Source organism: Crinia signifera, chromosome 5 (assembly GCF_055691185.1).
Source record: "Crinia signifera chromosome 5, ASM5569118v1, whole genome shotgun sequence".
Taxonomy (NCBI): Eukaryota; Metazoa; Chordata; class Amphibia; order Anura; family Myobatrachidae; genus Crinia; species Crinia signifera.
The window spans coordinates 268,984,130-269,001,545 of NC_139221.1; the positions used below are offsets into that span (position 1 = coordinate 268,984,130).

Consider the following 17,416-nt stretch of genomic DNA (forward strand, 5'->3'; position numbering starts at 1 on the left):
TATTGGGGGGGGGGTCTCAGCTGCTCTACGGGGGCGTCTTTGAGGGGGTCCCTCATCACCAGAGGAGGAAGAGGAGCTTAAGACGAATCCTTCAAATTCCCCGCTTGCCTCACTGGCTGTGTCAGAATCAGAGGCAAGCATGGCATATGCCTCCTCCACTGAATACATTCTTCTGGATGACTGGGATGACATTTGGGAGGACATTTGGGAGGACATTTGGGATGCCATTTTTATTTTTGTGTTACTGGTAGTGAAATGTTTCAACACGTGTATAGTGTAGGGGGGGGTACAAACTTTATTTCAACCCGGGGGGTATGTAGTGTGTTGTGTGTATGTAGTACAGAACAAAAAAAATACTTTATACAAAAAAAAAAAAATGAAGGGGTTAAAAAAAAAAAAAATTGAAGGGGTTAAAAAAAAAAAAAATGAAGGGGTTAAAAAAAAAAAAAAAAAGGTCCTGCACCAAAAATTGAGCACAGATGTTGGTCAGTAACGTCTGTCACTGAACAGCGCTCAAAGGCAACAGGAATTTGATCAAAAAAAAAAAAAAATAGATCAACCCTGTGCCGAAAAAGCTGATCAGTGATGTACGTCACTGATCAGCGCACAGTGGCCACAGGACACCCACAAAATCACAGTGTGTGTAAAAAAAAAATTAAAAAAAGACCACACAGCACCCACAAAAAAAAAAAAAAGGTGATCAGTGATGCGACACTGATTACCAGTAAGGGGCAGCAGGTGCACAACCTTTGGTGCAACTGGCAGCAACTGACAGGTATATATAAAAAAAAAAACCTCTGCACCCCCAAAAAGTTGCTGATCACCTCAGATATAGTGATCAGCACAAAAGGCGGGGGTAGCAGACACAAAATATACACTCTCTATCACTCTCTGTCACTATCTCTCTCTATCTCTCACTATCTATCACTATCTATCACTATCTATCACACTGCAGCAGCAGCACTGACAGTTATATGTATAAAAAAAAAACTGCACCCCCAAAAAGGGGGGGTAGCAGACACAAAATATACACTCTCTGTCACTATCTCTCTCTATCTCTCTATCTCTCACTATCTATCACTATCTATCACTATGACACTGCAGCAGCAGCACTGACAGTTATATATATATAAAAAAAAAACCTGCACCCCCAAAAAAGGGGGGTAGCAGACACAAATCTCTCTATCTCTCACTATCTATTACTATCTATCACTATCTCTCACTATCTATCACTATCTATCACTATGACACTGCAGCAGCAGCGACAGTTATTTATATATAAAAAACCCCTGCACCCCCAAAAAGGGGGGGTAGCAGACACAAAATATAGCTCTCTCTGTCACTATCTCTCTATCTCTCTCTATCTCTCTCTCTCTATCTCTCTATCTCTCTATCACACTGCAGCAGCAGCAGGAAGTCTCAGGAAGTCAGATCCAGGAAGCGTCCAGCACGCTACAAGCAGTGAGCAGGTGATCAGGTAAGGTATTTGCAAGGATCAGGTAAGTATTAGCAAGGATCAGGTCGGTATTCACGGCAGACAGGCACGGTGACCGTTCTGCACGCTATTCCAGACCGGAATGGCGTCTGCAGCGCAGTCACCGTTAGTTTAAATGTCGCGCCTTGGCTGTGATTGGTCCGTGGGTCCCACGGACCAATCACAGCCTTGGGGGCAGGTGGGGTGAGGGTGGGGTGAGGTGTCATCGTCACCGATGACCCCCTCATGCCCCCTGACGCCCGGCGGTGATTGACACCTGTGTTACCAAGCGTCTGATTCGCTGGTAACACAGGAAAACGCTGTGAATGGCTGTTCACACTGAACAGCCAATCACAGCGATCGCCGACGGGGGGGCGACATCGCAGCCCCCCCTGGGCATGCAGGGACATGTCTGCTGTCAGGGACAGCAGACATCGTCCCTCTGTCACTGCGTCTCGAGACGCAGTGACAGTTTAAAGTCATGACGTATATATACGTCATGTGTCGGGAAGTACTTCCCGGCCATGACGTATATATACGTCAAATGTCGTGAAGGGGTTAATGTGTAGAGACCAAAGAAGAAGAACAGATGGTGGAAAATATATAATCAATTTGTAAAATGAAAGAAAGGGAACAGTTTTAAAAATAGGGACAAGTCCAATGGCATCACTTACAGGAACAAATTAAGACTGACCTTGAAAAATGGGGACAGTTGGCATGCCGTGTACAAATGTGCACATGATTTCACTGTGCATGAGTTCTCATCATTGTAATCAGAGAGTATGAGCTGATGAGGAGGGGCAAGGGTTCTTTTACCTCCTGGGTTGCTCTGATTGAGTATTCCCATTAGGGAAAGTGTGAAGGCCATGGCCAGATTTGCATAACAAATAATGAATGCGTTTTTTCTCCCCATAAATAGTTCATATGCACATTTATCTGGGTTATTTCTATGTTCAAAACTAACAATGAAGTCAAATGAAAACATAGTTTTATGTGGAATTATATGGGATAAACAGGTAAATCTGTCTCTCCTAATTCCGAAGTTCTTTGTTTTGGGGGTGAAGTTAGTCTGTAGGTGTCACCGGTTATATATCAAAAGAGTCTAAGTAGACAGTCGGTAAGTCAACAAGTATGACAAGGATAAAAGATCTACACAAGTAAAAGATTGACATGGAAAAGGTCACCCAGTGAAAAGATTGACGTGAGTTTGAGAGGTGTTTTTGGTGTCAGTGGGGGTTATTCAGACCTGATTACTGCTGTGCTAAATCAAAGAGTCATGCAATGAGGTAAACGCTGCCCCGCCCGAGTGATATCCCTCCCGGTGCAACCAGCATATTGCTTAGCGCGGTTTGTGATAATTAGCAGGATCGGCGATTAGCTGCAAATCCATCCGCAAGCTACACAGCATCTAATGATTTTATGGAAGGAAGGCCTGGGGTATGCACGCTACAATCCGTACACATGTGCAGTCTATTGATAATCGCCCGACCTGCATATTTGATCAGGTCTGAATAACCCCCAGTGTTAACACCTGAGCCCCAATTATTGGAATCTCAACATGGACCTTCAATTAATGTACTGCCTACTTCCTCCCATCCATTCCCATAACCAAATTAAAACCACCCTAAAAACCAAGTTTACAGTATAAGCTAGGCCTTATGCTGTATTTTACACCTATTTAACCCTACGTTAGATTAATGACACACAATTCATAAATGGAACAATTCATACAAACTAGACCCAATTTTAGAAACATAATATTAGACTTTACCCCAAGTTCTACTATAAAATTATTAGCCATAAAAATACTCCTTAGAGACCCACACTAATACCATCCACCACATAACATTAATATATCACTCCGATACCATAATAAAATGAATAGTGCTTCTAGTACCATCCTTAAATTACAAATTGGCCTCCAATACACATACCTGCTCTGGAAAGTTGTGGGAGAGACGTCTCTGCTGCCTGTGCAGAGACCGTAAAAGACAAAGAGAAAGGTAGGGGCAGGAGAAAGGAGTGGAGACCGTAGATGGGTGGCAGAACAGGACAGAGAATGCAGCGGGAGGACTGGAGCAAGAGGAGGAGGGATGGATCACCCAGCAATGGTGCAGCAACCACATTAAGAGGAGCAGTCGGGGGGGGGGGGAGAGTTCAGAACCTAATAAAGTTTGATGGCCTTGTAACCGGGGAGAAGTTCCTCCATTTACTCCGCCAAATGTACCCATCTGCTAGTATTTGTACAGTATGATAATTCTCACTAACCTAAAGCTTTGAAAACTGAAATTGACAGCAAGTTCCCAGGCCATGAATCACACTGACTCCATGCCCAGATACTGCTTATTCATTTACTTTATCTTGTCCTCACAGGGTAAAACACAAGGAATAAACATGCAGTCATGATGACGTTGACTAGTGGCAAACCATGTGACATAGGGCTTGATTCAGAGTTGATTGCAACAGCAAAATCTTTCGCAGATGGACAAAACCATGTGCACTGCAGGTGGAGAAAATGTAACATGAGCTAGAGTTAAAGCAGACAGTATTTACCCTGCACAGAAACAAAATGACCCCCATAACGTTCTTGTGTATGGGGGCCGTAACTCTCTCTGCACATGTTATATTTGCAGTGCAAATGGTTTTGCACATCTGAGAAAGATTTTAAGCGTTAATGATCAACTCTTAATCAGGCCCATAGTGATGTCACATGTGCACAGTTGCACAGCTATGGATATGGATGAATAGCTGCGTTTTATTCGGGCATGCTTGTTGGGGGCAACAAATGCTCACTTTCCTCTCTACTCTGCATAAGGGCCATCATCATAAATCCTTACAACTAATGTCATAGAGTTGTTGTCATTACAGAGAAAAATATTTCATGAAGGTCCTTGTGATTGACTTTGGCAAAGTGCTGCGGTCGATGTTAACATTTAACCACGTGTGTTATCAACACCTTAGTAGCGATTCTAACCACTGTGCCACCCAAGTCCACCACAGTATAGCTATACAAAGCCAATCTAATGAATACAGCTGCTGGAAGTATTAGATCTTAGCTGCGGAAATCCATATATTATAAGATCAAATATTTATGGTAAATTAGAAAACATGAGAGAGCTACTGTTACCCTCAATGGAGTATGGTCATGGTCGGAACAGTAATATAGTGTGGCTGTAACATATATATAATATATATATTTACAGTATAAAATCCCTTCCAACCACTACAGTCTCCTGAGCATGCAGTCTTAAAGTACTGTACGTTAGGCCTTTATAAACCATGACATTAAGAAATCTCCAAAGATCTCAGATATTTTTATGGTAAATGTTTTATTCAAGAAAACAGAAATATTAGTAAAGGGGTGTACACACGGAGCAAATTTGTGCTATTTTCTAAGCAATCTGTCTAGATTGCTTAGAAAGTAAGCACAGATCTCTCCGTGTGTATGCTCCGAGAGATTAAATATCTCTTGCTAACTAAGTCAGTGCATGCAGTCACAATCTAGTCAGATTGCTTAGCAAATTACTGCAAATCTCTCTGTGTGTACAGAATTAGAGATACTGATCACAATCTCTCATTCTGTACCATTACCCTGACTTTTTTTGCTTAAGCAAAATTGTTTAGCAGAATCGCTTAGGAAAATCACTTAGCACAAATCTCTGCATGTGTATGTGCTCCCCATGGGAGATCTTGACACCAGGAAAAATTGCTTAGCAAAATAGCTTAGCAAAATAGCTTAGCACAGATCTCTACGTGTGTATGCCCCTTCAGAGAGGAGCATATACCAAAGTAATTGTTAGCGGACACAGAACTGGGGCAAATAAATGAAATATCTATCTATCTATCTATCTATCTATCTATCTGTCTGTCTGTCTGTCTGTCTGTCTGTCTGTCTGTCTGTCCTATCTATCTACTGTATGCTGTGGTAATATGCCATTGGTTGTCTACTTACTTCCAGGGTTACAAAGATAAATTCTGGAAGTGACAGAGATTATGAAACTGAAGCAAATATGAACTTTGCCAAATCTTTTCATCATTATCTTAAGTATCTTGGGATTCTTCCACAACCTGCTGCCCCAAACTTCTACACAAGGACGAACAGTGAGCCGTCAAAGATTACGGTAATAACCCTCAAAATGAATCTAATGCTGGGTACACACCAGAATGATTTGGGCTCAATTCCTCCATTTTCGATGTGTCTAATGACTGATTGTATGTAAAAAGAGCAGAATTGCACATGTTTTAAATGTGATTCCGATCTGATGTGCGTCCCCGTCGGTTGTTGGGTCGCTTTGGAGATTTTATCTGCTGCACTAATGATTTGTCATCTGCATTGGATTGGGAACAGATCATGTGCAGATCGTTTACTCCAATCCAGGGATGGACTGGGTCTCCGAATCAGCCCTGGCATTTATGCACGTGGACGCTGATGTCACGCATGTGCACACACACCATTTACATACTCAAGTGCGCTGCTGATCCTGGCGTGCATGAGTGAGGGACATGGCTGTATGTATTGCTTCCTTCTGTCCTGGACACGCAAGTCCTGTGGCTCTCTCTGTGCCCCGATTCGTAGGCGGTGCTAACACTGCCAGTCTCGAAATGGATGGACAAATCAGCACTGGATGGACAAATTGGCCCACCTGGCTATTGGCCCTTCTGGCATTTGCCAGAAGTGCCAGATGGCCAGTCCAGCCCTGCTCCAATCCATTGCGCGACCATCTTACAATATCAAGAAAAACGTTTCACGATTGTCGCGCGATCATGGTTGTTCTGGTGTGTACCCTACACTAGAGGGTTATTCAGTAAGGATCTCAAAAGCAAAATCCTTCTCTAATGGGTAAAACCATGTGCACTGCAGGTAGGCCTGATGAAACATGTGCATTTGGGTGGGTTATATTGTTTCTGTGCAGGGTAAATACTGGCTGCTTTATTTGCACATTGCAATCTAGATTTCAGGTGGAACACACCCCACCCAAATCTAACTCCTTCTGCTTTTGTTACATTTTCTCCACCTGCAGTGCACATGGTTATGCCCATTAGAGAAACATTTTGCTTTTGAGATCATGGGGGAAATGTAATAGGATGAGAGAATCAGAAAATGAGAGGTTTGGTAAGAAAGCTCCAGTTTTTTTTAATCATTTAGGGTGTATTCAATGTTGGGTCACGGCTGTCGAGCTGGCCCGACAGCCGTGACCCTGTCCTATTCTCGGTCTGCTTGACCGAGAATTTGCAGGCGGGATTCAATGTCCCACCTGCCACGGGACGAGAAGGGAGCGTGGCCGCGAGCTGCGGGTGGGAATCGGCGTGCTGCAGCCAGGAGCTCGTCAATTCCCCGCTGTTATCGGCAAAACAAGCCCGACTGCTTGTTAAGTCAGGCTTGTTCTGCCGAGATCCCCTATTCAATTCTGTCATTGAAGACAGCATTGAATAAGGCCCCTCAGCCACCTCCCCCGTTGGGAGTTGGCAACGGGAGATTGAATATCCCCCTTATGCTGTGTACACACGGTGTGATTTGACATTAGATTATGACTTTATAGTGACTCCAGGGGCACAGGGGGTATCCTGTAGTGGGCTGCCACACAAGCCCATTCACATTTTTTGAAATATGGCTATCCACAGGTTTTTTACTGTGCGATCCCGATGAGCGCTCCCGTAACAGCACAAATCGAAACCTAGATAGACAGTGCAGCAATGATTATATAGTGAAAATCGAATGTAGATTGTATGAATTGTATATAAATAGTACAGAGTTAGCAAAGATTGCATAGCACTCGAATCCTAAATCAAATAGCAAGGTAATCTCACCGTGTGTACACACCATTAGACTGCAAAACCAGTTTGATTTTGAAATGTAAATGATTGCCACTGTAAAAAAACTGGAGATTTCTTACCAAATCTCTCACTTTCTGATTCTCTCATTCTATTACATTTCCCCCATTACTGAATAACCCCAATTCTGTGATTTAGCCAGTTAACCAGGGGCGTAACTATAGCACCGCAGCCCCCGTGACCGCGGGGGGGGCGCTGTGCATGTGTGGGCACCGGGGGGCTGCAGTGCTATAGTTACACCCCGCCGCCATCCCCCGCAGTCTTTACCTGTCTTCAGTACGCGCTGGTCCCAGCTCCCTTCTTCTGCTATGAGGACCACCACAAAATGTCCGCCCCCATTTAGCAGACAGTTCTCTGAAACTGTCTGATGTATGGGGCGGACATTTTGTGGTGGTCCTCATAGCAGAAGAAGGGAACCGGGATCAGCGCGTACTAAACGTAGGTAAGACTGCGGGGGATGGGGGGGTTTGAATGGGCGGCGGGACAGGGGTTGGTGCGGCAGAACGGGCGCCCTCCCTTTAACGGCGGGGGGGCGCCCAAAACGTAGTTACGCCACTGCAGTTAACACACTAATGTCAAATGTTTTACCATGACAATGTTCATCACTATCCTTTTTTCTAGCATCTTAAATGACCCCCACTACATACAATCATGTTGTTCTACCGAATCAGTTGTTTATTACAGAGGATAACGTTCTAACACAGTGCTCTCATGCTGAAAATATAAGAACCGTCTTTTTAGAATGATATTGTAAACATTTCACTTATTGTTATTAACGTGATGCTATATATACTGAATTTGTCAATGCAATATTAATATTAAATCAAGGTAAAAAAATGATTATGAAATTGAATTACTGAAATAAAAAATGAAACTTAATGGCATAATGGCACTCATAAAACATTTCTTGCATTACATGAATTGCATTTAAAACCATTTGCTGTAAATATTAATATACTGTATATTTACAGTAAGTACTATACAATTTGCTTCATGTTTTTGAGAGCTATTGGGGCATACAGAGTACACCAATGTAAGTAGCATAGTTTGTATGAATCCACATGCTTCAATGTTATATGCAATTTGGATGCATTGATCCTTAGGACCAGAAAGGCAGAAATGGGGGGTAGTAAGGGGTGACCTCAGCTATGTATTACTATATTACCAGGTTACTTGGAACTTTACATTACCCCTTTGTAGGACTAAAAGTGGGTACACACTGGAGCAATGTCAGCCTAATATGCCACTTCCTGTCAAATTGGAACAACATATCGGCCAGATTGTCTAGTGTGTATGCCCAATTATTGACGTATCAGCTGGATACACATAACCCCACTGTGTACAAAGGTTAAGCAACTGCACTTCCCAGTCAATGTGTTACTGCTGAAGCAGTGGCACTCTCCTTTTTTCTATTTCGAGAAATGATAAATTATCTTAAATATTATATAGCATACATTTATGCTATATTATATAGGAGTGTGCACAGTGGCGTAACTATAGCTCCGCAGCCCCCGCGGTGGCGGGGGGGGGGCGCAGAGAAATTGGGGGCGCCGCCGGGGGGCTGCGGGGCTATAGTTACCCGCGGTCTTCGTCTTGCCCGGCTCTCTGCTGGGACCTGCCTGACCGTCACGGTCCCGGCCGGCTCCTGCTGCAATGAAAACTGACAATTAGAAAATGGCTGCCCCCATACTGCAGACAGTTTTCTGTATGGGGGCAGCCATTTTCTAAGAGTCAGTTTTCTGTATGGGGGCAGCCATTTTCTAAGAGTCAGTTTTCATTGTAGCAGCCGGAGCCGGCCGGGACCGTGACGGTCAGGCAGGTCCCGGCAGAGAGCCGGGCGAGACGCAGACCGCGGGTGCAGGTACGGGTAAGAAGGGGGGGGGGGGGGCAGGCTCAAAAAAACGTGCCAAAATAGTTAGTTACGCCCCTGGGTGTGCACCGGGCACTTTTTGTGTTTTGGGTCTGAATCTCAGACCGTGTTTTGGATCTGGATCTGTTCCAAAACACCACCATTTTCAAGTTTTGTGTTTTGGATCTGGATTTTGAAAAAAATAATAAAAATAAACTGCTAAAAATGCAGAATATGTTGTTTTTTTTTTTTGCTCCTACGCTATTATTAACCTCAATAATATTAATTTCCACTAATTTCCAGTCTATCCTGAACACCTCACAATGTTGTTTTTAGGCCAAAAGGTTGCACCAAGGTAGCTGCATGACTATGCTAAGCGACTCAAGTAGATGGCACAAACACGTGGCCCATCTAGGAGTGCCACTGCAGCGGAAGACAGGGTAAAAACTAGGCCCCAAAGAACACATAATGCCAAAAAAAAGAGGTGCAAGATGGAATTTTTCTTGGGCCTTCCCAAACTAGGACATGCACACTGTCTTTAACAAACCAATCATTTTAGTGACAGGATTTTTAGCACAACCGGCACTACAAAGGCAAGTTGTCGTCCTCATCCTATTCCTCTGATTCCTCACCCCCTTCAATGTGTACATCCTTATCCTCACAGATTATCAATTTATCCCCTCTGTAGTCTCTGGAGGCAATTGCTGGTCTTCATTGAAGAATTGATAATTACCTTTGATGTAGATCATCTTCTCCACATTTTGTGGAAGCAACCTTCTACGCCTCTCGCTGCCCAGGTTCCCGGCTGCACTAAAAACCCTTTCAGAGTACACACTGGAGGGGGGGGGGGGGGGGGGGGGGGTGACAGGTATAATAGAGCCAGTTTGTACAGGGGCTTCTATATTTCCTGGCAATACAGGTAAGGACTGTCTGACATGCCTACATGGATGCTGTCACCAATGTAATCCTCCACTATTTTTATCAATGGTGACAGCATTGTATGCAGTGACAGTAGACATGTCATCAATTGTTGGCAGGTCCTTCAGTCCGGACCAGGTGTCCAAACTTGCTCCTGCCTGCCCTGCATCACTGCCAGTGGGTTGGGTAACAAATTTGAGCTGTTTCCTCACAGCCACAGGTGTGGGAGAAAATGAAGGAGGAGTTCTTGCCATATCACGGTCCACTTCAGACCAGCAGGTCTTTACACCGCTGTAGACTTGTGTCCACTGGAAACAGAGACACAACAAATGGTGGCCAAAATGTATTCCTCTGACTATAACAGACTGACCACCCTTGTATCCTGGCAAAGCATATGAAGGGACAGGTTCAGGTGGGTTTGATGGCGTGCCAGTCTTCGGCAAGCAGTGGCAGAATAGTGAAAGTGTCCTGCAATATTGCGGGCCACCACAAGCATCTCCTGCACGCCCCTGTCACTTTTTAGGAAATGCTGCACCGCCAAATTTATTGTTGGGCAAAACATGGCACATGTTGGAATTTGCCCATATGTAATGCCTGCACAATGTTACTGGCATTGTCCGATACCACAAATCCCCTGGAGAGTCTAAGTGGGGTAAGCCATTGTGCAATGATTTCCTTCAGTTTCTCTAAGAGGATGTTGGCGTTGTGCCTCTTAGTGAAACCAGTGATACACAGTGTAGCCTGCCTTGGAACGAGCTGGCGCTTCGGAGAAGATGCTGCTGCTGTTTCTGCTGAAAGCGATGTATCTACGCAGTGTGCTGTCACAGTCATGTAGTCCTTAGTTTGCCCTGTGTCACTTGTCCACATTTGAAGGTGCCAGATGGTGAATGGTATGCCAGTACCTTTAATCCTTGAAGTCTTCTCACTGCTGTCAGCCTTAAGAATCGCCGCTTCCATCACCTGAACTCTGGGGGCAGAAGAGCACGGAACTCAGAACCCCAAACACAATAAGACAAAACTATCACCACACGTGAGGGCGGTGATTATTAGCCTTTAGTTCTCTGGTCAGATGTGGTTCACAGTCAAAATGGCTTTAATTGCAGTAGCACCACAGTAATGGTGTTGCAATAATACAAACTCTATGCAAAGAGTGAATCAATGGATATTAGGAATTGTGAACAGATCATGAGCAATTATTATTAGCATGTCAGAGCAATAAAGAAACAGCTTGCATAAACTGTTATTAGACTATTAAGCAATTCAACATCTAAACTGCGCAGTTTAGCACTAGACTAAAGGTACCTTATATGGCCATGTGTTCAATAAATGTACTTAGCATGGTTGCGGACGTACTTATATTCCTGAAGTACTTTATCAATACTCCTCCCATAAATATCGTATTATAACTCAGTAGTCTCTTACTAACAATTTATTTCCGGTTCCAGAGAGCATATAACAAAGGTTTAAATAATTAAGGGGCAGATTTATTAAGATTGGAGAAGAGATAAACTGGAGATAAAGTGGAGAAAAGGTAAAAGGAGATAAAGCACCAGCCAATCAACTCCCAACTGTCTTTTTCAAACACAGCTGATTGGCTGGTGCTTTATCTCCTTTTACCTTTTCTCCGCTTTATCTCCAGTTTATCTCTTCTCCAAGCTTAATAAATCTGCCCCAAAGTCTCTTAAATTTACAGGAGTAACATAGGCTGTCCTGTGGTGATAGTGAGTGAATTGCTGCAGGTAAGTTTATCAGTAGGTAAAGATAACAGTTCTTTTCAGTAAGTAGTGAACAAGTCTTTCCTCAAAATATAAGCAAACTATGCAATAGTTTTGTTGTGAGCAAAGTTTCCTCTCCTATGCTGCAACTAGATAGTAAAGGGAGATGACTTGGTTTACTGGCAGTCTGTTGCAGTCTCTTAAATACAAAACAGCTTTTGGGGTGTAGACAAACAATATAGCTCCGGGTTCGCATGGGGGATTAGGTATTCCCTAGCAGTAAATTGTGTGGCTCTGGTTCAATGAGATTTTTCCCAGTTTCCCACTACTAAAGGGTCACATTAAGTTCACAGCTGGGAGACACTAGGAGATGGTGCACTTGGAGCAATCCCCAAATACATATTTTTAGCAGCATCAAGTTTCCCTTATAGTCCTTCCAACCTAAGGAGTACTGCCATCTGTATAGAAAGGACATCCCTGCTCTGTTTCTTCATGGTAAGCTGCAAAGCCTCATTGTTACATGGTGGTGACCCCAAGCTTCAGGCTGAAAGCAATATACAGTCATCAAGTATTGAACCAATGGGAGAGAAAAAAATCGGATAGAAGAGCCTAAAAGGAAAATTAAAGATACCTTTAAAGGAAAGAACTACGTTGTTCGCACATGAGTGTGGTACACTCTTCTCATATGAAGCATCCAGGTGTGGGTTCTTTGCCGATCACACCCTGCTGGTGACCCAGTTGAAAGATACTTTTTTTTTAAATCAATTTTTATTTGGTTTGAAAGATACCTTTACACATGTGTCTATCTTCATCACTGTGTGAGTGAAGGTACGCTAACTCCTTTGGGCCCTGTGCACCTCTTATACATTTATTTCTCACTTCCTGGTCAACATTCTTTCCATTTTCCCATTCTTTACATGTATAACATTGGGGGTTATTCTAGTCCATTCTTTCTGACAAAATCCTTCTTAGATGGACAAAACCATGTGCACTGCGGGTGGGGCAGATGTAACTTGTGCAGAGAGAATTAGATTTGGGTGGGGTTTTTCTTCAAAGTGAGATCTATATTGAAGTGTAAAATCATGCAGTCAGTATTTTCCCTGCACAGAAACAAAATAACTCACCCAAATCTAATTCTCTCTGCACATGTTACATCTGCCCCCCTGCAGTGCACATGGTTTTGTCCATCTAAGAAGGATTTTGTCAGAAAGAATGAACTAGAATAAACCCTATTGTTAACCATGATCTGAGGAGAGTGTGGGAATTATTGGACTAAATAAGATTGCAGTGCCTTGTACTTGCCGTTTCTGCTTCCATTTCTACAAATCGAGGAGTTCGTGGTGATCTTTAACTTCCATTAGTGCTTGCAGCAGGAATCTACGACTGCGACTATTTTCAATGGTTGTCTTGTAAAGGGTAACATTAGTTCAGTCTATGTTTGTGGAGAACCCTGATGGCCGTGCTGCAGAGCCTCCTCGTAAAGTCCACCCTAGTGGGTTGGCTATTTGCTTACCCTGGGGATGGTGCAGTACTCACCACTGGGCGCACCTCTAGCCAGATGTCACGGTCCCCAGGTCTTCCTGTGAGGCAAGACCTGTGCAACCGCAGCAATTGCAGCTGTGCAACCGCAGCAATCAAGAGTGGCCCCTGTATCTCCTGTCAATCAGTCCTCAGTGGGGTTAGGTGCGGCCATCGCTTGGTGGTGCGGCGGGGTCAGCTTCTCCCGTGTTCGGTCTTTCAATGCAGCCGCGCCACCGCAGTTGTCTCCTTTCCAGTACTCTGTTTTCTGTTCTGGGTCCTAGTGTCATCTAAGTTTGCAGCCCATTATGGGCTGATTGCTCGGCAACCCATGTGAGGGGTTAACCCCTGCAGCACATGGTGTGACAGCCTCATAGGCAGCTATAACAGTCTTAAATACTGCAAGTACCCCCAGAGCAGGGTACCACACACACATGTCCGTGGTTAAGTGGACAGTGGGTACAACCGCATTTTTCAGGGCACTGTGGACACTTTTTTGGACGTCTCTGCACATCCGGGGTATCGCCTGCCTAGTGAAGTGGAATCTACACAGGATTTGGGACACAATACCTCCATTAATCGGCAGCAATAGGCTTAGCACTGTAGGATCCTCCAGAGGAATTCTGGATAGAAGAGGAGTCAGTCATGCCAGTGACATGGCCTGCAGGACTACCTCCAGTCCAGATCGAGGAGGAATTTGATGAGGACTGACTTGCTGGTGTGGTTTTCAGATGCTTGGATAAGACAGGATCAAGGGATTTAGGTGTCACTGGACTGCTTACGGTCCTAGCCACAGTGTCTGAACTAAACAGTGACTTATGAACGAGCTTCAGGTGATGCATAAGGGAGGATATCCCTAGGAGGCCAATGTCCTTACCCCTGCTTATTGCAGCTTTACATAAGCTACATATGACAAAACAAGTGTTGTCCGGATCTTAATAAAAATAATAAAAATAATTCCAGACCAAAGTGGTGGATTTTTTTATTCTTTCTGCCTAGGCATGGCAATGGCTTTTTGCATCCCACAGACAACAACTGTCTAGCCCGGTGCCTCATTTAAGCAAACCACATTACCATCAGCATCCTCCTCGTCAACTTGCTCCTCAGCGTCAGCTACATCAATATCCTCCTCCTAGTGTACAATATTGACACCTTCAATCTCAAATTCAGGAACTGAACTGTGGGTGATTCTTCCAGCATATGCAGAGGGCGTGTTGCAAATGGTGGAAGGAGCTACCTCTTCCTGTACAGTGATGGGAAAGTCAGGCATTGCAACCACCAACACACTTAAACTCTACATGGAGATTTGGGCATGTGATACCATGTTTTTAAAAGGCACAGTTGTTTGCTGTGCTTTTGATGACAGCTTAGCTCTCAAATTTTCTAGCGGGGGGGAGTAGGGCTTAGATCAGGGATGGGGAACCTTCAGCCCTCCAAATGTTGTTAAACTACACATCCCAAAATGCCCTGCAACAGTTTTAGCATGGCCAAATAGCAAAACTGTAACATGGCATTCTGGGATATGTAGTTCAACAACAGCTGGAGGGCCGAAGGTTTCCCATCCCTGGCTAAGATCATTGTGTGAAGCTCATGAACATAGGCCAGGGCCTTAGAGGTTCCTTGCCACTCCGTATGGTAAATGGCATATATGCAAGCTTACGTTTCTCCTCAAACAATTTACATTTATATTTTTTCTTCGTGTTACTGAACATAGTTTTCCAAAATGTATTTTTTTATTTTTGCTAAAAACCCACTGGGTACATTTTTAATGATATGTAACTAGCAGTAAATATGTGCAAGAAAATGATTGCTTGGAATTTAAAGCATTTAAATTCAGTGTCTGAGATAATACACAAACTTTGTTTCATGCACAAATTAAATATATGTGTGTGTATTTCATGTGTTTGATGTTTCCTTTTACATCATAAATGCAAAAATACCTCAAGATACCTCATTCTTCTGGTTCCAAGCATTTTGGATAAGGGTACTTAACCTGTATCACTGGACTGGAATTATACAGCAGTACCACTGGACTGGAATTATACAGCTGTATCACTGGACTGGACTTTAACAGCAGTATCTCTGGACTTTACCGGCAGTATCACTGGACTTTACGGCAGTAAATCCAATGGACTTTAACGGCAGTACCAATGGACTTTAACAGAAATACCAATGGACTTTAATGGCAGTACCATTGGACTGGACTTAAGCAGCAGTATCACTGGACTGGACTTTAATGGTAGTATCACTGGACTGGACTTTAATGGCAGTACCACTGGACTGAACTTATATAGCGCTATCACTGGACTGGACTTTAACGGCAGTATCACTGGACTGGATTTATATAGCACTATCACTGGACTGGAACTGCAGCAGAATCACTGGACTAATGGCATTAGATTACTGGACTGAACTTATGCAGCAGTAGTATCAATGGACTGGACTTTAACGGCAGCAGTATTACTGACTGGACTCATGCAGCAGTAGTATCAATGGATTGGACTTTAACGGCAGCAGTATTACTGACTGGACTCAGGAGGACACCACAGCACACTCTTCCTCTCCCCTCTCCGAAGCTGGAGTGAAACGGCAGCAGTATCACTAGACTGGACTGAGCAGGACACCACCACAGCACAGCACATCCACACCCTTCCTCTCCCCTCTCTGAAGTTGGAGAGAAAAAAGGCACCGGCATATGTAGGGTCTCCAATGGTGGAATCTTGCGAGGTCCCGAAACCTGCACTCCGAGCCTGGGCAAATGAAAGGAGTTGGAACAGATTTCCATGAAATACATTCAGGTGATACTAAAACAATGTGAAAAAAGGGTGTGAAAACACTCTTTTTCACATTGTTTTAGTAAAAATAATGGTAAAAAAATGTACCCCTAAATAGTAAATGAAGAATGATAAAAAAAATAAGGTGGTTTCATTATACACACCTTAAAGTCACTGCAACCACATTATTGAAAAAAAAAAATGAAACCAATGCTTAGCTCAGGGCTGGCAACAGGCCAAGCTATGGTTAATTACAGGTTCTGTTCAAACACCTGATGCTCATGATGAAGCTGCAGGATAAAACAGCAGCAGCCACACAGCAGAAATCAGGAACCATCTCTATTGTTCCTGTCTATGAAATTATTGTGACAGCCTGTAACAAAGATCACAGTGAAAAGCGTTTTAAAAACAAATATATATATATACCTGCAGTCAGTCCTCTCCTTATTTTCAAAGCCTTTTGTCTTTATCTAGCTTTATGTAACAAAAAGTGAAGGTTACTTTAGTTTAGCGGCATTGGTCTAAAAAAGGATTGGTTATACTGTAAGAAGTGAAGTGTGATATTGATAACTAGGCAACAGGTGGGTAGCTGGGTAGCAATGCAGTGTGATTAGTATTGCTGGACAGTAGGGAGGTGTGAGAAGGATATCTGGCCATTAAGGAGATGTGAGAAGGATAGCTGGGTAGCAGTTCAGTCTGAGTAGGATATCAGGGCAGTAGTAGGATGTGAGAAGGATAGCTGGGCAGTAGTAGGATGTGAGAAGGATAGCTGGGCAGTAGTTGGATCGGATGTGAGAAGGATAGCTGGGCAGTAGTAGGGTTTGAGAATTATATCTGGGCAGTAGTAGGGTGTGAGAAGGATAACTGGGCAGTAGTAGGGTGTGAGAAGGATAGCTGGGCAGTAGTAGGGTTTGAGAATTATAGCTGGGCAGTAGTAGGATGTGAGAAGGATAGCTGGGCAGTAGTAGGGTGTGAGAAGGATATCAGGGCAGTAGTTGGATGTGAGAAGGATAGCTGGGCAGTAGTAGGGTTTGAGAATTATAGATGGGCAGTAGTAGGGTGTGAGAAGGATAGCTGGGCAGTAGTATGATGTGAGAAGGATATCAGGGCAGTAGTAGGATCTGAGAAGGATAGCTGGGCAGTAGTTGGATGTGAGAAGGATAGCTGGGCAGTAGTAGGGTTTGAGAATTATAGCTGGGCAGTAGTAGGATCTGAGAAGGATAGCTGGGCAGTAGTTGGATGTGAGAAGGATAGCTGGGCAGTAGTAGGGTTTGAGAATTATAGCTGGGCAGTAGTAGGATGTGAGAAGGATAGCTGGGCCGTAGTTGGATGTGAG

At 43.8% G+C, this 17,416-nt stretch overlaps 1 protein-coding gene across 1 annotated transcript in view; it reads left to right on the top strand.

Annotated features, from left to right (window-relative positions):
• Positions 1-17,416, top strand: part of PTPRN2 (protein tyrosine phosphatase receptor type N2) — a 947,086-nt gene that overhangs the window by 324,164 nt on the left and 605,506 nt on the right. The window contains exon 5 of the mRNA XM_083188999.1: positions 5,433-5,595. Within this exon, the coding sequence (XP_083045125.1) occupies positions 5,433-5,595 (163 nt within the window). The remainder of the gene's footprint in view (positions 1-5,432; positions 5,596-17,416) is intronic.